The sequence below is a fragment of the Elgaria multicarinata genome, chromosome 15 (genome assembly GCF_023053635.1).
Source record: "Elgaria multicarinata webbii isolate HBS135686 ecotype San Diego chromosome 15, rElgMul1.1.pri, whole genome shotgun sequence".
Classification (NCBI taxonomy): Eukaryota; Metazoa; Chordata; class Lepidosauria; order Squamata; family Anguidae; genus Elgaria; species Elgaria multicarinata.
In genome coordinates this window covers 24,887,713-24,908,075 of record NC_086185.1, presented here as the reverse complement: position 1 = coordinate 24,908,075, position 20,363 = coordinate 24,887,713, and the positions used below count along the sequence as shown (strand labels likewise).

General features: G+C 56.5%; 1 protein-coding gene across 1 annotated transcript in view; it reads right to left on the bottom strand.

The window, feature by feature from the left end:
- ZMYM3 (zinc finger MYM-type containing 3) overlaps window positions 1–20,363 on the bottom strand; it is a 31,037-nt gene that overhangs the window by 10,427 nt on the left and 247 nt on the right. Inside the window, exons 2-17 of the mRNA XM_063141874.1 lie at window positions 15,671–16,561; window positions 15,145–15,188; window positions 14,563–14,635; window positions 13,507–13,798; window positions 13,096–13,273; window positions 10,574–10,786; window positions 10,110–10,260; window positions 9,621–9,736; window positions 8,050–8,136; window positions 7,624–7,774; window positions 7,013–7,185; window positions 6,509–6,674; window positions 4,468–4,526; window positions 4,007–4,187; window positions 3,532–3,647; window positions 3,270–3,444 (exon numbers count right to left, since the gene is read on the bottom strand). Coding sequence (XP_062997944.1) covers window positions 3,270–3,444; window positions 3,532–3,647; window positions 4,007–4,187; window positions 4,468–4,526; window positions 6,509–6,674; window positions 7,013–7,185; window positions 7,624–7,774; window positions 8,050–8,136; window positions 9,621–9,736; window positions 10,110–10,260; window positions 10,574–10,786; window positions 13,096–13,273; window positions 13,507–13,798; window positions 14,563–14,635; window positions 15,145–15,188; window positions 15,671–16,544 — 3,049 coding nt within the window. The 5' untranslated portion in view covers window positions 16,545–16,561. The remainder of the gene's footprint in view (window positions 1–3,269; window positions 3,445–3,531; window positions 3,648–4,006; window positions 4,188–4,467; window positions 4,527–6,508; window positions 6,675–7,012; window positions 7,186–7,623; window positions 7,775–8,049; window positions 8,137–9,620; window positions 9,737–10,109; window positions 10,261–10,573; window positions 10,787–13,095; window positions 13,274–13,506; window positions 13,799–14,562; window positions 14,636–15,144; window positions 15,189–15,670; window positions 16,562–20,363) is intronic.

The window sequence follows — 20,363 nt, the reverse complement described above, 5'->3', positions numbered from 1 at the left end:
AGGGTTTTGCTATTTTGTTTTACTCTGTACAGCACCATGTACATTGATGGTGCTATAGAAATAAATAAATAAATAAATAATAAGACTATTAAGTTGACGAATCTCTCCCACCAGGCCATTCCACAGTCTGGGAGCGGCAGCAGAGAAGGTCTTCTGGGTAATAGTGGTTAATCTAGTTTTTGCTGGCTGGAGTAAATTCTTCCCAGAGGACCTGAGTGCGCGGGGCGGAGTATATGGGAGAAGGCCATCCCGCAGGTAGCCCGGACCCAAACCATGTAGGGCTTTAAAGGCGATAACCAACACTTTATACTTCGCCCGGAAACTAATTGGCAGCCAGTGAAGAGATTTTAAAGCTGGTGTGAAGTGGTCAGCCCTAGGTGTACCGGTGACCATCCTGGCTGCCATATTTTGAACTAGTCGAAGTTTTCAGACTAGGTACAAAGGAAGCCCTATGTAGAGCGCATTGCAGAAGTCGAGCCTCGAAGTTACCAGCGCGTGCACGACCGTCTTTAGGTCTTCCGACTCTAGGAAGGGGCGCAGCTGGTGCAACAGCAGAAGCTGATAGTAGGCACTCTTGGCCGTCGCATCTATCTGGGCTGTCATTCGGAGCGACAGATGCAGGAGCACCCCCAAGCTGCGAACACAGTCTTTCAGGGGGAGTGTAACCCCATCCAGAACCGGTTGACACAACGCCAAACCCAGGTTGTGGCCTTTGACAGTGAGCACCTCCGTCTTGTCTGGATTCAGCTTCAGTTTGTTTTTCCTCATCCAGCCCATTACCGCCTCCCAGCATTCATTCAGAGGAGACACACTGTCCTTAGCTGACGCTGTTGCCGAAGGCATAGAGAAGTATATTTGGGTGTCATCGGCATACTGATACCACCCTACCCCATGCCTCTGGATGATCTCTCCCAGCGGTTTTATGTAGATTTTAAACAGCATTGAGGATAGGATGGCACCTTGTGGTACACCACACGGCAGCTCCTTTTTTGAGAAGCAGCTATCCTCAAGCATCACCATCTGGAATCTTCCTGAGAGGTAGGACTGGAACCACTGAAGCACAGTGCCCCCGCTTCCCAACCCCCAACCCCCAGCCGTTCCAGAAGGATACCACAGTCAAGGGTATCGAAAGCCGCCGAGAGGTCCAAAAGTACCAGCAGAGACACACTCCCATCAATACTCAGGCCTAGACAGGGCCGGCGCTGCCATAGAGGCAGCTTAGGCGGCAGCCTAGAGCGCCAACGTAAGGAGGGCGCTGGACGGCGCACCCAGAAGCCGCTTTCCCACAGTGGCTCTGAGAGGGCGGCTTCCAGGTGCGCCATTCCGAAGCCGCCCCCCAACCCCAGTGTCCTGGCTTCGAAGCCAGGAGCGGCTTCCAAACAGGCGCTGGTTTCAAAGCCAGGATGCTGGGGCGGAGGGCGGCTTTGGAAAGGCGCGCCCAGCTGGAAGCCGCCCACCTGCCTAGGGCACAAAATAGTCTGGCACCAGCCCTGGGCGTAGATCATCCACTAAGGCAACCATAGCTGTCTCAACTCCATATCGTGCCCTGAAGCTGGTTTGAAATGGGTCTAGAAAATCTGTATCATCCAAAATTGTTGGAAGTTGGAAGGCAACTGCCCTCTCAGGAGCAGAAGCGGGTCAAGCATCCGCCCTGCGGTGCTGGTGCCATGGCAAGCGCTGGAGACAGAGCGCACGAGGCATTCCTTGCCAGCCAGATCAGACTGGAGACTGAAGGGTTAACCCTACAGGTGGGTGATGGGCAACTCTGGCCCCAGGGCCCACCCACCCACCCCGTCTGTCTAGCTTGCAGCCTCCCCCTCTGCACAATGGGGCTGCTTCTTAAAAAGAGCTCTCTTTTTTCGCTTTCTTTTATTGTGAATTTAACAAAACAAAACAGAAAACAGATTGTGGAAAAGAAAAAAATTGGAACAAACATTACATACACAGGGTAGACGATCCAAAATAATAAAAAAAATATTTATTTTATTTATTTTATTACATTTATATACCGTCCCACAGCCGAAGCTCTCTGGGCGGTTTACAAAAAAGGAGTTTTTAAAGTCTAAAGTGTGCGTGGGGCACATTACAGAGGATCCTAGCTAGGAAGAGATGCATTAAAACAGCCTTCCTCAACCTGGGGCGCTCCAGATGTGTTGGACTGCACCTCCCAGAATGCCCCAGCCAGCTGGGGCATTCTGGGAGGTGTAGTCCAACACATCTGGAGCGCCCCAGGTTGAGGAAGGCTGCATTAAAGCCTTCCAGTGTGCTGTGACACCTCCCCTGGCTGAAAATCACTCCCCCAATGTGAGAACTAGGCTTGAAAAGCATCCCAATTGCTCTTTCTGTGTCTGTCTGTGTGTGTGTGTGTGAGAGAGAGAGAGAGAGAAGAAAGGGTGACTCCTCCCACTTTTGCCTTGGCTCCACCCACCACCACGTTAGCAACAAGGGAAGGCCGCTCTTGGGCTGAGGAAGCCTGCTATGGGTGGCCCAGTTGAGTCACCCATACTTACGGTTGGAGACACCGTTTTGTGCTGGCATTATGGTTGGGGAAAAAGGGGGCTGGCGTTACGGCTGAGAAAACGATTTCCCAGCGTTTGTGCGCTCAGTTCACCATAGGTTTGGCCACTGACTGTGTTCTATTTTGATGCGAAGTTTTGTGATTATTATTTTAATCAAGTTTTATTTATGATTGTAAGAGACCCTGAGGGCCTTGATAGAAAGGTGGGGTGCAAACCAAATCAATCATAGAATCATAGAACAGCAGAGTTGGAAGGGGCCTACAAGGCCATCGAGTCCAACCCCCTGCTCAATGCAGTCCATAAGGTCCCCCCCTCCGCTCCCCTCCTGCATCGGGGACTGCAGGTCTCCCCAAAAGCCATTTTTAAATTCCGGCCGAGCACCGTGCACAAGAGGAAGGTGCTCTTCCGAGAGTCTTCCCGTGCCTCGCGGCCACTTCATTCCCCGTCTGTCCCGCCCCAGCACTCCTCCGCTGAAGCATTCCAAGGGGTCTGGACATGTGAATTTCCGAAGTGGAATTCTGAAGGGCGGATGCAAGAGAGTTTCCTGCATGCATACTTTGCGTTGGTTGGTTGGTTTGGGGTACAGGTGGTGGGTTCCCTAGGCCCAGGAGTTTGAACATCTCTGGGTGAGCACATGCTGCCCTGCCAAGGCCTGCAACACAGCGTCTTCCTCCCCCTCGGAACGCACGGCCACCGTTCACGCAGCCCCGAGTACGAGCCCTTCCCCAGCAGAATTCTCTCAGGACCTACCGCAGAGATCCGAAGAGGCTTTGTCCAGCTCCTCCGCCTCAGCGATCATCTCGGCCATGGCCAGGATGTCGGCCTCCAGGGGATTGGAAGGGATTTTCACCTTCAGCTCCTCTATGGTCTCCACTATCTTCTCCGTGCTCTCCAGCGTGGTGGGCAGAAACATTGGCACAGGCACCTACGAGCCGCAGGGAAGACGGGTCAGAGAGGGGCGAGGCGAGGCGGGGAGGAGAGAGAGAGGCCAGGGGCCAGAGATGCCACTCACCGGGACAGGCATGGAGAAAGGCACGGGTACTTTCTGGCAGTACATGTTCATAGGCACAGGCACAAAGATGGGCACAGGGACGGGCAGCACGACCACCTGCGGCTTCCAGTCATCTTCTGCCAGGGAGCAAAGGAGGAGAGCACAACCGTGAGCGGGCGCTCGGTCCGCACGCCCCTTCAGGACCGAGCCGCTCCTCGCTCTCCAGCCCCCCCAGAGCGTGGGCGGCCAAGCGGATGCCAGGCCGCCCACTCCAATCCAGCCCCTCTCCCTTGTGCCATCGCCTCAGAGGGCCCCTCGAGCGAAGAGCGGAAGCAAGCAGAGGGAGGAGAGCCCCAGGGGCAGGGCAAGGAAGGAGCCAGCTCCCAACGCAGACCCCCCTCCGGCATCACTGCTGGCCTGCAGGGCGGAGGCCAAAGTCCACCGGAGCTACCCGTAAGGCGGCCTGGAGGCCGGACTCCCCCCTGGCCTCCCTCACCTGTCTGACACCCCTTGGACTTCATCTCGATCTTGCACGAGACTCCTCGGTTCTGCATAAGAGGCTTGCACATGGCCGCCTTGTTCTTCCGCGGGGTGACCGGCTGAGGCGGTGGCGGCGGCGGCGGCGGAGGAGGGGGAGCAGCGGGTGCCGACGAGGCCGAGCTGTTCTTTGCAGGCACCTGGACAGACCCCGACGGGACACACGTCAGCGGCAGCCAGTGCGGAAAGCTCGCGGCCCCTGCTCCACAAGCCTCATTTTGGCCGGGCCATTAACAGCCCTCGCTTCAGGAGCAATGCAGGCCGCGGGACGCAGGACACAGCCGCCCTCCCTTCCCTTCCCTTCCCGGTCTCGAAGCCAGGGCCGAGCGCCCAAGTTGACGGCCCCCTGCCAGGCAGACATGGGCTCCTGGACGCACCCTCCTGGCCCAGGCAGCGGCGCCCTCTGCCCCGACCACTCACCGCATTGGTCTCCGTTTTCTGTGGGGCGGAAGAGGGCTGCTTTGGCTCTGGGGTCTGACCTGGAAAGAAAAGCGTTTGCAGGCTGAGCGGCTGCTGATGCTGCTCTGCCCGTGTCTGGAAGGAGAGAGCTGCTGCACAGGAGGGAGAGCCCAACCTGTGTTCTTATCATCCAAGACTGTAGGACACGAAACAGTAGTTACAGGGAGGCAGATGGGGGTGGGTGGGTGGGAAGCCTAATGGTCGGAGCTGTCAGACCATGCAGCCAACGGCCTAAGGATGTGATGGGCTTTCCCACCCTAAATCTGTCTATAGCATCCTGAGACTTTTCTCCCTTTTGCTGTGTTCATCTTGGTGGCTCACCTGCCGTGCACCGCCTGAGTAGCTCCTGGCTATTCTAGGAGCTTTGGCTGGATGCCCACAGGACAAGGGAGCTCTGCCCAGGCCTCCCACGTCTCCAGGCCAGGCTGGAGCATTTTAGCCCACCACAGAATTTAGCCTGGCCTGTGGGTGGAGAAGCCACAGAATTAAGTCATCGGGGAGTTTACTAGGGCTCACGAGCAGATCTGTGATACACGGTTAGGTCTTAGCTAGGGAGCCGGTGTGGGGTAGCCATTAAAGAGTGCTGGAGGTCCGGGTTCAAGTCCCCACTCGTCCATGAAGCTCATTGGGTGACTTTGGGCCAGTCACTGACTCTCAGCCTAACAGACCTCACAGGGCTGTTGTGAGGATAAAACAAGAGAGGACCGTGTAAGCCACCTTGGGTTTCTTGCAAGAGGCAAAAAGGCGGGATATAAATTTAATAATAATAAATGAAATCAGCGGATGGCTGGCATCATCTTTGGGGAGGGTGGAGAGAACTAGAGGACCCCCCCCTCAAAAAAACAAAAAATAATTTCTCCACAGAAGTCCAGGCCCATCCATCGATCAACAATTCAAGCAGGGAATCACAGGCTTTACACTGGTGAAACTGGAAGCCAGAAAGAAATGGGGCGGGGAGGAGGTATCCTCAGGTGCAAATCAAGACATAAATACAAGGGCTGGGTGAAAACTGGTGGTGGCACTTGGGCTCCAGCCCACCACTGCCTTGGTCTTCCTTGGATTTTGGGCTCCCTGTTAGTTAGCACTGCGTGAGTCCCGCTATTCTGTGCCAGCAGAAAAGCCCCACCAGCATCACAGAAGTGGATATTCACCCGGAACACAGCACCCTACAAACCTCACCTTTGGTTCTTAATAAAAAACAGCAAGCGCCTAGTCCTCAAGGCCAACGAAGGCATTTATGCCAATTTATCGTTCTGTGCAGAATGTATGCCAGGGTCACTGTATTTGGCTCCCTCCACTGCAAGGCATTTGGTTTAATGCAGGGTACAGAGGGTCAGGGGGATCAAGGACAGCTGCCTATGGCAGAGATGTTTGACTGAGGGGATATGAGGCGGACCGGCAACGGCGGACAAAAGAGCGCAGTCTGAGAATTGGGGGGGGGGAGAAAAGAAAGCTGGACAGGGGCCCTCCGTGCTCCCTTGGCCAAGCCAGGCAACAGGCTGGGCCCCCTACCACACTTTCCGGCAGCATCTGGGTCTTCACAGCACCAGCCTTGGAAAACAGGACCCGCCCCACCACTGGAGGGCCCCCTCGCCCTACTTGACTCTGGCTCTCCCATCATCTCAGGACTGCTTAGTTTTTGACTCTGGAGAGAGGCACGGGTTGGTGAGCCAGCCAGCCATGGCACCCCCGGCCAGGCCAGGCCTTACCCACGGAACTCCCCACTGGAGGAGGGAGCCACTCACAGCATCCGTCCCGCGCCTCCCCGCTAAGTGCAGGAGCTACAGGCAGCCCTGGCATGGCCTTCTCCTGGCTGGCCCTGTGTGTCATAGAACCAGAGAGGTTAGCAACGGAGGGACGGTCCCACCCCACCCCCACCCCCCACCCCCACCCCCACCCCCACCCCCAGGTGCCAGTGCAGTCCCATGCCCTGAGAGCTCAGCCAGCCCTAGCGCCTTTCCCGCCACACCCTCAGCTAGCCAAAGCGCCTGCCGCTACTCACTGTTCAGCAGACTCTCCGGCCCTTTCTGGGTGTCCAGGTTGGGCTGGTTTTGTTGGTTATAAAACCGTAGCAGACATTGCTGGTTACAGAAGTGTTTGATTTGCCCTCGCCAGTGGATGGTTTCCAACAGCTTCCCCTGGCGCTTGCAGGCATGGCATCGGGCTGCCTAAAAACCACAATGTGGGGAGAGGAGGTGGGGGTTAGACGCAGCCGCCAACACACGGCCACCACCGCCATCAACAAGCCGTGGAATCCGGCTTCCCGAGCGGCACCCTGGGTACCCATCAGACCTCGGTTTTCTCTTCAAAGACACGAGGCCTCCTCTCAGTGCCACCAGCAGGCGGTGCGGAGGGAGAGCAGAGCTATTCCAACAGCCCGGCCGGAAGAATTACTTCTGCTGCTCTCTTCCCTCTCTATTCCTTTCGCTTTGCGTATCGCGCCCTTTCAGACCAGCCTTTTAGACCAAGGCTCCTGCCAGCCCAACCGCAGCAAGGCTGCACTGACCTTGTAGTACCACAGCAGGTATTTGCCTTTGCACTCTTCGCTGCAGAAGTCCCATGTGTTGCCCTCCAGCTGCTCAGTGACGGCCCGCTGGCACGTCTGGGAGCAGTAGGTGCAGGTGATGCAGCAAAGGCCCAGGTTCTTGGTGAAATCCTGTTTGTAAAGAAGCACACAACCTGCGGAGAAACAACAAGGGTGACACTTTCCCGGGGGAGAGGGAGGGAGGGAGGGAGCGCCACAGGCACCCCAGTGGCGGCAGGAGGCAGCCCGGAGCGAGGCTTTTTGAGGCACAGCAAAGCGCAACAATGCAAAAGCAGCCCGGCAGCAGAACTAACCTGCACTGGCCCCAGAGGTGGTGGGGGGGAGGGTTGTAAGAAGGGGAAAGAGCTCACCATCGCTCACCTCTCTGGTTCGAAGCGCTTACTCCGAGGGACCGGCCTGCCCACCACATGCACAGACTCAGGAAGACCCGGCTGCACGCGGGGCGGCCTCCTCCAGCGCCAGCCAGGTGCCCTCGGAGGACCGCCTTCCACCCGCCTCCTGCCCCCGGGCGCCTCTCCGCCCCTTCCTCCTCTCCGCCGCAGGGCTCCGCTCATGCTCCCCCGCCCAGGTACCTTCGCTGCAAAAGTTCTTCTCCACCCCCGAGAAGCGGATCTTTTCATGCAGCAGCTTCTCTTGCTTGCAGTATTCGCACTGGGACACCACCCCGCGCAGGCGCTTGAAGTCCTCGCAGCAGTCGCGGCAGCAGAACTGGTAGACCTTGTCCTGCCGGAGAGAGAGCGGGGTTGGGTGGGGAGCCCTGACCACCAGGCAGGGCCAATGGCGGCTGCGAGGAGGCCGGGTCCGGCTGAGCTGGCTGGATCCCCGCCGTGGGCCGGGTCAGGCTCCAGGAAAGCAGAACTCCGCGGCCATCTTCAGCAGCAGCCCCCCTCCCGCCGCCAGGCCGTTCTGGCGGAAGCTGCCGGGCCAGCTCCGGCTTCCGGGCCGGCTCCCTCCGGAGCAAGCGCTGCCGCCGCCTCTCGCCTTGCCGCCCCCCTCACCTGCCAGTCCAGGATCTCAGGCTTCCCAGTGAAGAGGTTGTGGCAGGAGTGGCAGGTCAAGTGGATCCCACCTTCCGGGCTGGTGCGCTGCATTTTGAGGGAAGGGGAAAGATTCAGAAGGGGGCACGGGACCACCTCTGCCCACGGTGTCCGGCCTGCAGCTCGCCTGTCCGGCCTCGGCGCTAGCCCCCGCAGGGCCGTCCCCCGCTCCCCCGCAGCAGCAGTTCTCAGGCTCACTCCCAGCACTGCGCTCCTGTCCACCCGCACCGCATACGCTGCCCTTCAGGGCCTCCCTATGCTATCTCCGGCCCGCTGGGCCCAAAGCCACCCTCTGACACGACCCCTCCCTCCGCAACCTCCCTCCCTGCTGCCCACCCAGGCCCCCAACCCACAGGCTGCAGACACAAGCCCCCGCTTCATTCTCCCCCCCCCCACAGAGTCCCACTGTATAAGGAGGGCGGAGGGGGGGTACGGGGACAGTGATCAGCAGGCACCCCATACAGGCTCTTCCCAGGGACGTCCAGCTGCTGCAGCTGCTGCTCCTGGGAGGGAACAGGGTTTGGCCATGGACAGTGGCAGTACAAGACCAACATTCTGCGAGTGGAATAAATTATGCAAATCACACAAATGTTAATTTGACTGATTTATTGGATAGCAGACACAAACTCTCTTCGGCATCAGCAGAAGTAGAAACAGTTTTATTTGAGACAATGACCCCCACGATAAGAGATTCAACATCATATATAGATATATCAATAAGCTAAAAATGAGATGCGGAAGCCTCCTCTTCCTCCTCCTCCTCCACCAACCCGCCCCACCCTGCCTCAGGCCACTGGCTGGGCTTCTGTGATGTCAGAGCATTCTATTATTATCGCTTTGCTTTTCTGTGTGTGTTTTTTTAGGGGGGAACGTTCGGCCATACAGTGCTGAAATACAGAGCAGCAGCTGGGTGGGGGGGTGGGGGGGTGGGAAGGGTGGCTCAGCAGGGCATCGGTGGCTGGGAACCCCAAGACGGGGCCCGAGGACAGGAGGAGGCGAGTGCGGATTGGGCGGCTGGGGCGATGCGGAGCTCGGAAGGCAAGGCAGCTGAAGGGGGGAAGATCCAAGAAGCAAAATGGCAAAACCTCACACACAAGACCCGGCGGGGGGGGGGGGAGCGGACAAGGGGATGGGATGGGCTCTTCTTATTAAGCGGCACCAGAAGATGAGAAGGCGAAGGCACAGCTCAGAGGACGTTGCTCTTGCACAGATGGGCTTTGTGTGGTCCTGGCAGGGAACGGGCCAGCCTGGAGAGCAACAGGAGCCCTTCCCCCACCCCTGGACAGGAGAAGCCCCCCCTTCTACCCCATCTTTACAGCCCTAGCGCCTGGAGCAGATCTGGCTTTCACCATTCAAAGCTTTTCTCAGCAAACAACGAGAGCAGAAGCTTTTTTTTTGTTTTTGTTTTTTTAAATATGAAAGCAGAGACTTTTCAGGAGCCTGATGGATGCACCAGACCGCAGCCATGCAGGAAACCCACGCTCCTGGGTTTGGTCCCGTCACTGTGACGGCGGCAGAGCCTCCGTATGTACCTGGAATTTAGTCCAGCAACTGGGGCTGCAGAACTGGTACACCACCTGCTCGTTCTTGTTGTAGTAGCAGGGCTCGGGCAGAGTCTTCCGGCAGAAGCTGCAAGGCCGAGCGGGTCCTGGGGAAAGAAAGAAAGTAGAGGGGAAGAGAGCCGGGCCGGGGAAGAGGGCCTTGGCCCCCCGGGGCCTCAAAACGCCCCTGCCCCATCGTGAGGAGCCGGGCCCCGACTGGTGGAGGCCTAACCCACGCTGGTCCCCACACAGGGAAAGCTGCCCTGCGGGAGTCAGAGGTCTGGCCTGAGCTGGGATCCTTCTGACAGTCAGGAGAGCCAGCGCACCCCTCCGAAGCCCAGGCTCCGCTGGCTCCCCTGCGCCACGGGCCCAGGCCTCCACCATGCCCTGCGGCCTACCCTCGCCCCGCAACGGGCCCAGGGCCAGCCAAGCCTCCTGGGGCTTCTCAGGGTGCCGGCAGAGGCCACCGAGCCTCTTTACCTGTCAGGCCGGCCTGCTTGACTTTGTAGGAGGTGGTGCAGCAGATGGAGCAGAAGAGGCCCATTTTGCCGTTCCGGTCTTTGTGGGACAGCATGTCGAAGTTCTTGCAGAGCGTCTTGCACCACATGCACGGATAGACCCGGGTGTTCTTCTGCAGGGGCACGGGGGGGGGGGCGGAGGGGGGGAGGTGTCAGGCAAGCTAAGTGCAGCCCCCTCCCCCTTGCAATGCTCCACTCCCGAACTCGGAGCAAAGGGAGCCATCCAAGCCAAACCCGCCCCATAAGGACACTCACGCAGCCTCTGGCTGGGCGGGGTCTAGTTTTGCAGGCTTCCGAGGCCCAGGGGAAGGCCTCGCGGTCCCTCACACAGACCTGGCTCCGAAGGAGGCTGGCCTCTGGGGCCTGCAGCTGTGCCCCACCCACCCCACCCCGCCCCGCCCCGCCCCCAGCAGTGCCCGGCCTCACCTTCTTGTAGCTGTTGAGGCAAGCGGTGTTGCAGAAGCGCTTCTGCTGCCCCTCGTGGAAAAGGTACTCCAGCGGCAGCCCCTTGTTGTACAAGTAGAGGCCGCAATTGTCGCAGCAGTTGGTTTTCAGCCCCTTGGTGGCCCGGAACTTGGTGAAGCAGGCGTCGCTGCAGATGCGGTGCACCACGTTGCCGTTGCTGACCTCGTGCTGGATCTGCGGGCGAAGCGGAGACGTCACTCACCCGGGCGGGCACCGGCCTCCGCCCCCAGAGGGCAAGGGAGGTGGGAGTGACAGTGGCGGCGGCAGCGGCAGCGGCCTGCACCCCGGGACGATGGCTGGGCCAGGAGAAGGGCGACGGCTTCGGCCCAAGGAAACGTCGCCTTCCCAGACCCCGCGCCAAACTCCACAAGGAATTTGCACCGCCTTGGGGAATGCGCGCGTGCCGGTTTTTAGCCGTGTTCCTAAGGAGCGAGTCGACCGGGCCCACGCATCGTACGGGTCTGTTTCGCTGCTTGACAACCTAACGTTTCGCAGAGCTTCGCAGGACTCCTGCTCTGATGTACAAAACCCTGCTATCGTTATCGTCCCTTCGTCATGCGCTCCCTCTTTCCCTCGACGCTTCAGGGACTGAACAAGGCAGCCGGCTGCCTGCCAATGGTGGGGTAATCAATTAGCCGATCGATCCGTTGATCTCCGAGGGGCTTTTTGCCCCGTGGTTACCTTTCGGCAAACACAGTTTGTCTTTCCCTGCTCACCTTGGTATGGCCTGGTGGCTGGCAAACCATGGCTGCCTGCAAAGGCTTCTGGGTGAATGGCTGCTTCTGCTTATAAGCTAGCAAATGGTTATTGCCTTCTGTACCAGTCAGCAACATTCCTTTGTGTTATGGGATAGATGGGTCAGAAGCATACTTACAGTGATCTCATGAGAACAGCAAGAGGCAGCTGGACAACCATCTGTCAGGGATGCTTTAGGGTGGATTCCTGCACTGAGCAGGGGGTTGGACTCCATGGCCTTGTAGGCCCCTTCCAACTCTGCTATTCTATGATTCTATGATTCTAAGTGTCTTATCTATGTAACCTGGTACTGTATCTGGAGGCTCTAACGAGCTGACATTCCAGCCTCTTCATCCAATTAGCAAGTGCACCTGGGTGAAGAGGATCCTTATGTGTGCCAAAGAAATGCCAAGTAGTGCCTTCTTTATCACAACAATGTCGACTTATGCTATAGATTCCTACGATGAGAAGAACTGCTTTGTTATTAGTAGCTACGCAATCCATCACTTGCTTAACTTGGCAGCAATGGCAAGTTCAGTTGTGCTATCATTGTTCCGGGGTCCAGGTTTTGCCAAAGGGTCTTTTGTGCAGGAACCTTTCTAGTCCACTTTTATTAGGATCTGCCACTAAATTTAGTCTCCTTGTAAACAAACCTGTGAGTTTGGCTACTTTTGTCTCCTTGGCAACCCTGGAAAAAACCTGAAAGCCCACGGCAGGGGCAACACAGTCTTTTCCACCTCGGCATCCAAGCTGTGGATCGGAGCCCCTGATGCTGCCTTCACGACATCCAACCTGGCACGATTTATTCCCAACGAGGGCAGCGCCCCAGAGGTTCGGTCCTGCGACCTCTGGAGGCTGATGTGGCGTTACACCCCACAAGTCAATTCCAAATGTATGTCTGCAGTGTGTAAGTCTGTGGTTTTTAGAATATTGGAATGAGTGGGTGGAGTTAGAATGTCTTGGGAGGGGGAGGAGTGATATATAAGGGAAGGACTGAGGAGATAGAGAGTTCTTGTTCTTGTTCTTTTCAGGAAAGCTTTTCAGGGAGACTTGTTAGGGACTCTTAGAGTCTGTAGTGCTCTCTGTGTTTATGGTACTTAAGTTCTGCGAAATTTGAGAGTCAGTGTAGTGAGTGGTGTCTTTAGAGTGTGGTGTGCACGTAGCGGATGTATATTAATCAATACTGATAATAAAGAAAGTTCAAGAGTGATTGTGTGAGAAAAAGGAAAGCGCGAATGTGAGAGTGACCGGATTGTATGGAAGGTTTCAAAAAGGTTTTTAAATGTTGTTATTTGAAACAAAGCTTAGGAACTTTTAAAAATAAATTTTGATTGTTTGTTTTAAAACTACCACAAAAATCCCACGTGTCTGTTTGGCATTTATCATCTTAAGTTTACACATTCAGCACCCACTCTGACAATCATTCACCTAAGCAGATATAACTCACAGCGCATTATTATATATATTAAAATCCATTCTCCATTTTAAACCCCTTTCTCTACATAGTTTGGAGGAAGGTGGGCTTTATCCCTTGCCTCAGGCGTATCAAGCGGTGGTGCTTGGCTTGAGCAGGGAGTAGCCTCGGCCGGGTCTGGTGTTCAGAGCCTGTGTCGCCCCATAAGAAGTGGTGGGACAAACCCCTGCAAGCAAAGGAGATGCTCCACGCCTGAGCGATGTCCCCACCTTTCACTTCGCACTCTTCAGCTGGTCATGCAGACTGCTCCCCCCCCCCACGCCAACACACTCACCTCTCCGGGTTTGTAGCACACACTGCAACGGACCGTGTCCGAGGCTTCTGCCGTCTGGGGCGCCGGTCTCTGCTGCTGGGCTTCGTAGAGCGAGAGACACACCGCGGTGCAGAACTCGTGGAAAGAGCTGCCCGAGCCAATCTGGGCCACCACAGAGTCCTTGGTGTTCCAAATCTCCCTGCAGACGGAAGGGCATCGGTCAGACGAGGGGCGGAGGGGCCGCCCCAGGCCCGTCCCCGTGAGCAGCACCAAGCAGCCATGGGGAGGCCAAAAGGCAACAAGGAGCAAGCGTCGGGGAAAAGGGGCAGGAGGCCGGCAAAGGTGGGGCCCGCCAAGCCGGGGGGGAGCGGGTCGGCCAAGGGCACCCCGGCAGAACAGGCAGAGGGAAGGACGCGCAGCCGCGGCACCCACTTTTTGCAGAAGGTGCAGTTCCGCTTGGTGAGCGGCCTCTTGGAGAAGGTGGTGAGGCAAGAGCTGGAGCAGAAGAGCTGGGGCAGGCCCTTGCGCTGGTAGGCCGTCTGCCCCTTCTGCAGCGGTGTCCGGCAGTTGGCACAAGTCATCTTGGTGGCGGTGGAGCGGGCCGCCCGCTGGGCCATCTGGTTGCGCAGGGACATGCGGGTGGTGCGCCGGGTGCTGCAGGGGACGAAGTCCTCGTCGTTGGGGTCGTCCACCATGGCGTCCGAATCCTCGTCGGAGACGGGGACTGAGGGCACGAAAGAGAACGTTCGCTTGGAGTGACCAGGCCTCGCTTCTCATCAGACCCAAGCACTGGGAAGTTGCCCAAGAGAAGGCCCAACCTGGGAAGAGACTTCAACTCCCGCACTGGAGCAGGAATCCACTGTCGCTGGCCAAAGAACACTTGATGAGCTTCAGGGCGAAGCAGGGATTTGGACCTGGACCTCACTAGTCCAAGTCTGTCCACTACACTGGCTGGAAGCAGCCTACCCTTCAGGGGAGCTGCAGCTCAACCGCAGAGCGCTCGCTTTGCACGCAGCATCGCCATTTAAAGAACACCCCAGGCAGGTGGTGATGGGGAAGGCTCTTCTCCCTGGCCAAAGTACAGGAAGCCAGATTCCAGCTGGACATCAGGAAAAACTTCCTGACTGTTAGAGCGGTACGACAATGGAACCAGTTACCTAGGGAGGTTGTGGGCTCTCCCACACTAGAGGCCTTCAAGAGGCAGCTGGACAACCCTCTGTAAGGGATGCTTTAGGGTGGATTCGTGCATCGAGCAGGGGGTTGGACTTGATGGCCTCGTAGGCCCCTTCCAACTCTACTGTTCTAGGATTCTAGGATTCTATGGCTTTGTAGAGCCACTTCCACTCAGAGCGGGGTGAGAAAGAGCCAAGGCTCTGACCCAGCACCAAGCAGCTATCTACGCCCCTCCGATGCTCCTGGCTAACCCATCTGAGCGCTTGGGAGCCATTCTCCCTGCTGAACTTCAACCTGCCAGCTTAGGCAACTTACTGCTCTCTGAGGAGTTGACCGTTTCAGGCCGAGACACCTCTGCCCTCCTGGCTCGCTCGCTCCTCTTCTGCTTCTGGAAGACACCAAGCAATTGTCACCACAGATGGTGGCAGGCCAACCAGGGAAGCCTTCCCCCTCCCCCCAACCCCATCCGCTCCGCAGCTGTTTCCCAAGTGCCCAAGAATGCCAGGCACAGGCCAAGACTCGCAAGCTCAAGGTATGCTCTGCCCACAGGCTCCGAGGCTCAGCCAGCCTTCCCCAAGTTCGCGTCTTCCAACTGTGTTGGACTACAACTGCCATCGTTGCACAATCAACAGCCTTGCAGGCTGGAGAGGGCGGGAGATCTGGTCCAACACATCTGGAGCATGCCAGGCTGGAGTAAATTGATGCACAGGCACACAAGCATGAGGAGGGGGAGGAGGGGAAGAAAGCAGAGGAGGAGATACAGTGCAAACAACTTTAAGCCCAGGACACCTAAGGAAGGGCAGCGGAACATTGGGGTTTTTTCCAAAAGAGCAAAATGCAGATATTCTTGAAAAGCCGAAGGTTCAGGTGGGCTGTGGCCACCGCCTCCTGCCTTACCTTTTCCACCGGCTGCTCGCTCCCCTTGGCCCCAGGGTCTTCCCCTGCAAGAGAAGCACAAGAGAGACCCAGAAGCTGGCTGTCATGCTCCAAAGAGGGACGGGGACGGTTGCAATCTTGTTATAAAAGCAGAGCCCGGGACTGGGAGAAGCTGCTGCTTCAAAGCTACCACCAGATACCCAGATACACGTGCACACGACTGCCTTGGTTGTGTGCGCGCGCACGTGCAGGGGAAGAGTGGAAACGTTACGACAACTGGCCCAGCAATCAGAAATCCAGCCGGGCCCCCTAGCTCTCCCTGGGGAAGAAGCCGATGAAGAAAGCATCCTGCAGGCAGGAGGGCAGCGGGACCCCTCACTTGTTGCCTGTTCTGCACAAAGATCCATGGGAGGAAGCGGCGACAGCCTTTTCCCAAGAGGAGAGCAATGGGAGCAGCCCCTGCTGTGCCCCCCTCCCGCTTGCATCAGCGCTGAAGCTCACAGGGGAGGGCCCGGGCCCGAGGGAGAGAGCCCTCTTGCTTACCCACCTGGCAGTGGGGCGGCCTGTTCAGTCTCTTGTGCTTTGGACTCGGCCGCGTCTTTCTGGCTGGAGCTGCTCTCTTGCTCTTTCGCAGCCTCAGCCGGGCTCCCGTCCACCTGCTCGGGAGGAGGCTCAGACGTGCTGTTGACCACGGGCTCCTCCGCCTCCTCTGTGGACACCGCCACGTCCTCCTTCCGCACCGGCGAGCTTTTCCGGGGGGATTTCAACCGGGCTTTCTTCGCCAGCCGCGGACTTGTCGGCGAGCCACCAGGCGAGGCTGCTGGCTCTCGGGAGGGCGGCGCGCTGCTCACCTCCGCCGCCTTGGGCGACTCCGCCACAGTGCTCTCAGGGAGGGAGGCCGCGCTCTCCGCCCTGCCGTCTTTGGAGCCTTCGGAGTCCGCTTTCGAGGCGCCTTCTTCTTCCCACGCTTCCGGCACGAGAGCTTCGGTTCCCGACGCAGAAGGGTCTCCGGGCCCATCCTCAGGGTCCTCAGAAGCATGTGCCTTGTACAAGCTGTCCACCTCCTCAGGCTTCTCCGGAGCGTCCAGCTCATCCTCTTTGCTCAAGCTATCCAGGAAGCCGGCCTTCTCCGAGATAGCCAAAACGTCAGGTTTATCAAGGGCCAGGCTGTTGGGCTTGCTCAGATCCGACAAGTCGTCTGCTTTCACCAAGCCGAGGTCTAAGTTGCCGTCCGAATCGGTTTGCTTGGGTGCTTCCCACTCCATCTCTTGGGGCTGGAGAGCGGAGGCTTGCGGGATGGAGGCCGTCTGGGAGGCCAGCAAATCCTCTCCGAACTCCATGTCTGCAGGGAGGTCTCCAATCAGGGGCTTGTCAGGTAGAGACAGGGGGCCTAAAGACCCAGGAAATTCGCTGGAATCCATTCAGGAGCAGCTTACAACTGGGGACCGGAAAGGCAAAGGAAATGATGTCAGCACATTTTCATTCACTTGCGAATATAAAGGCTCCTGTTCCTCTGAGCAACTAACTCAACAACACCCTGGAAGAAATCAGCCGCCAGAGCTAAAGAGCCAGACTGAAACGGAACCCCCCAAATGGGCCCAATGAACCAGAACTGAAACTGAACCCCAAATCTCTGACTTGAACCAAAACTGGAACAGATTCCCTAATCATAAAGAACGGGTTCAGAAAACAAAATCTCGAGAGGTTCTTTGCGGGGGTTGTGAGAACTGTCACATCACCCCTGCCCACCCCCCATAATACCAACTCAGATTTCTGACACTTTGAGGAGCAATTTTGGAAGAAACAAGGCTGGGAAACACATGCAAGCGATTAGTTGGAGGATGACTTTAAAAAATAAATAAAAGCAGCTCACGTGCTGGGACCTAAGAGTTTGAAGGTGTTTTTCTACTCCTGAGAAGCACAAGGTATCTTTCCACCCACGTGCTGTTACAGAGAAGCTTTGGCTATTGGACGGTATAGAAATGCAATAAATAAATAAATAAATAAATAAATAAAAGGCCAGACTCATTCAGACGATAAATAGATCCTGCCCTCCCGTGCACACAGGGCCTTGCTTTGCTCACTGAACCCCATCACACCCCGTAGGGCCAGCTCAGAACGGTTCCTTCGTGACACCGTCAGCAAAGCCCCATACAGAGGGGTACAGCTGCTCCAACTCTGGAATTCCTCACAAGGCCCACAGCAGCCCAGGACTCAGTACGTGCCCTCCCCTTCTTTCCTTTCAAATTTGGACAAGCTCCTTGGCAGCTAGGAATGGCGATCTTTGATTTTTTTGGAAAAAGTTAGAAGCAGTTTCATCAAGCATGCTGATAACTTGTTTCTCAATGCTGTTGCTAGTTCTGAGCCTCCGGGAGAGAGCAGGCGAAAAATCCAAATACGTAAATCTGAAATATGCAAGTTAGCTGCAGCCCCAAAGCATATTTTGGAGCGCTGGACCAGCCCACGCCCGCATTAGCAGAACCGAGGAAAAGCCCAAATGCTACTCTGGACAATAGCAGAGGCTGTTACGAGCGATGTCTGCATGAAATCAGAAGCTGTTGCTTCTCCTGCTTCCTCTCAGTTAACCCCTCATCTCCTCTGAATAGCGTTGTGGGTACAGCACCTACGGACTAGGTAGGAGGCGTACAAATTCAGTCCTGGACTGACAGGCATAGAGGATGCTGGCCCACCTTGCAGTGGGCACTGCCTACCACTGACAGGTGTAGTGGCTAGACTGAAGATCTCCCTGCAATAGCCTAAATGCCTACCCACAGTTCCTTCATCTGCAAACTGGGAACAATGGGGAGGCGAGTTTGCCCCTGAAGCCTTCACATCTCAATGCGGCACCTGCCCCAAATCTTTAACAACCCTTTTTCAGTTTCTCCCAAACAAAGAGCCCTGCTTTTAGTCTCCATCAAGGGCAACTGAAAAGCCACCTCTCTGTAGGTCTGGGGGCAGGTGAGCCAGCTGGACCTGGGCAGGGGTCCAAAGTAAACCAACCACTAGCTCTTCATCCACCTCATGCTCCATGTAACAACTTGAGTGGCACACTAGGCAAATGTCTGTGCCTCTCCCGGAGGTCCACCCTAGAGGCCAGAGCACACACTAGGGCAACAGGGTGCTCGTGTGACAGGTGGAGTTGATGATACACAAGCTTGCAGGACATCTATTGTCAGGAATAGTCCACGGAACAGAGCTGTGCCCCCCAACGTGTTTATCTGGGAGGAGGAGGAGCAAATGGCCCTCTTAGGAGAACAATCTGAGGCTAGTCATGCCGTTCAGTAATGACAGAAGCAATCAAAGGAATCCAAAGGACACCTAGTAAGATTTTCTTAAAGTGCATAAATAGGATTCTCAGTCTTCCCTTGCAACTCTTGGGAATAAGATTCCACATCTTTGAGAAACTTCGTTCTGGTGTCCGGTGTTTTTCTGTTAACAGCCCCATTCCACAGAGGCACACAAAATACGGTTTGCCCGTGCACAACACACACGCTCTGCTATTTCCTCTATTCCTCTCAAGGATCCGCCAGAGTCTCCTCAGCGTCTTCCAGCTCCCTCTGTTTTGGACTACAGGTCCCACTATTCCTGACCACTGGTCATGTGGGCTAGGGTTGGTGGGATTTCAAGCACAGACCAGCTGGGGCGGGCAGTTTGGCGAAAGCCGGACTACTCCTTCTCCCCATGGGCATATACAACAGGCCATCCACATTTTATCCCTGCATGCATTGCGGGCATAAGTGCCCCCTGCAAACTACTATCACTGTTAGGAATATACTCAGTGAGCCCTTTCCCCACTCCAGTTTAATTCTCAACCCCCCAAAATTAAACAGAGCCACTAAGGGTGCGAACCTATATATGTTTAGAGAAGAAATTGTAAGCCTATGCGGCAGGGCCTTGCTATTTACTGTTTTACTCTGTACAGCACCATGTACATTGATGGTGCTATATAAATAAATAATAATAATAGCGTTGCAGACCTCAACACTTTGGAGGAAACAAACCCAAATCTGCCTTACTGGAAACCAACATCCCACCCTCCCAAGAATAAGAGGTATGACTTAGCCTGGCCTGTGCTCTCCCTCAGCCATGAACTGGACCAATTCGCACCTCCACTTTGAGCCAGTGCTTGCAGGCTCTGCTTCGTTCATTCATTGCAGGTCTCCCCAACACAGGCGAGACTTGGCTCAACCAGCTACTATAACTGGAGCTCACGACGTTGGCGTCTCTCTCTGCCGGATCCCTTGTTGATGTCCTCCACAGCCAAATCTGCTTCACTCTTCAAATCACTACCCCTCCCAAGGAGCCAGCTGAAATTGGCATGGATTGTTCCAACCTGGGGGGGGGGGGAACCTAGATGGCTTACAAAACCCCTTCCTTCTCTAGAATTCTGTGAACTCAACCACTAGGTGCCTCCTCAAGTAAGTATGTGCAGGATCCCTCCCCCTGGAGAAAGCCAGCCCCAAGCCCCGCCCCATTGCAGATCACCATCTTTCCCACACCACTGCCAAGAGTGTGAAGCGAATCTCGCCAAGCTGCTATAAGAGGGCTGTATCCCAATTCACCCCTGTGGCATTTCCCAACATCCTTTGACTAAGTACTTGCAGGATCTCTTCTCCCTAGTGTGGCTTAGTCCTACCTGCCTGCAAATCTGTATTCTTCCCATGGCGTAGGCGAATCCCAGACCTGCCTCTTGCAGGTCACCATCTCTCCCTTCCTCAACCAGCCCCACTTACTCCTAGACCTGGATTTGGTCCTAGGAGCTCTTCTCTCTGCCCAGTAAGTGCCTGCAGGATCCTCCAGCTCCAATGCAGGCCAGGCCAGGCCAGCTTCACTGCAGAGACCCCTTCCCTACCTACCTGCCATCCAGCCAAGTAGGGGTTGCAGGTGAGACTTGGCCTGACTCCTCCCCTTGCCCAGTAAGTGCCTGCAGGATCCCTCCCATTGCAGTGCAGGCCAGGCGACCTTCACTGCAGAGCCCCCTCCCCTACCTACCTGCAATCCAGCCAGGTAGGTGTTCCAGGTGAGACTTGGCCTGACTCCTCCCCCTGCCCAGCAAGTACCTGCAGGATCCCTCCCACGGACGCGGGCCAGTCCCCGTAGCCCCCTCCTCCCCCCCCAGCAATATTGGCCCCGCCCACCAGCTCGATCCCCTCCCTCGCCGCCAGGCCCCTCCCCCTCATGAGGTCTCGCCCCGCCGCCGCGCCCCTCCCCCCGGCCCACGATGGCCGCCCCCCTTCCCC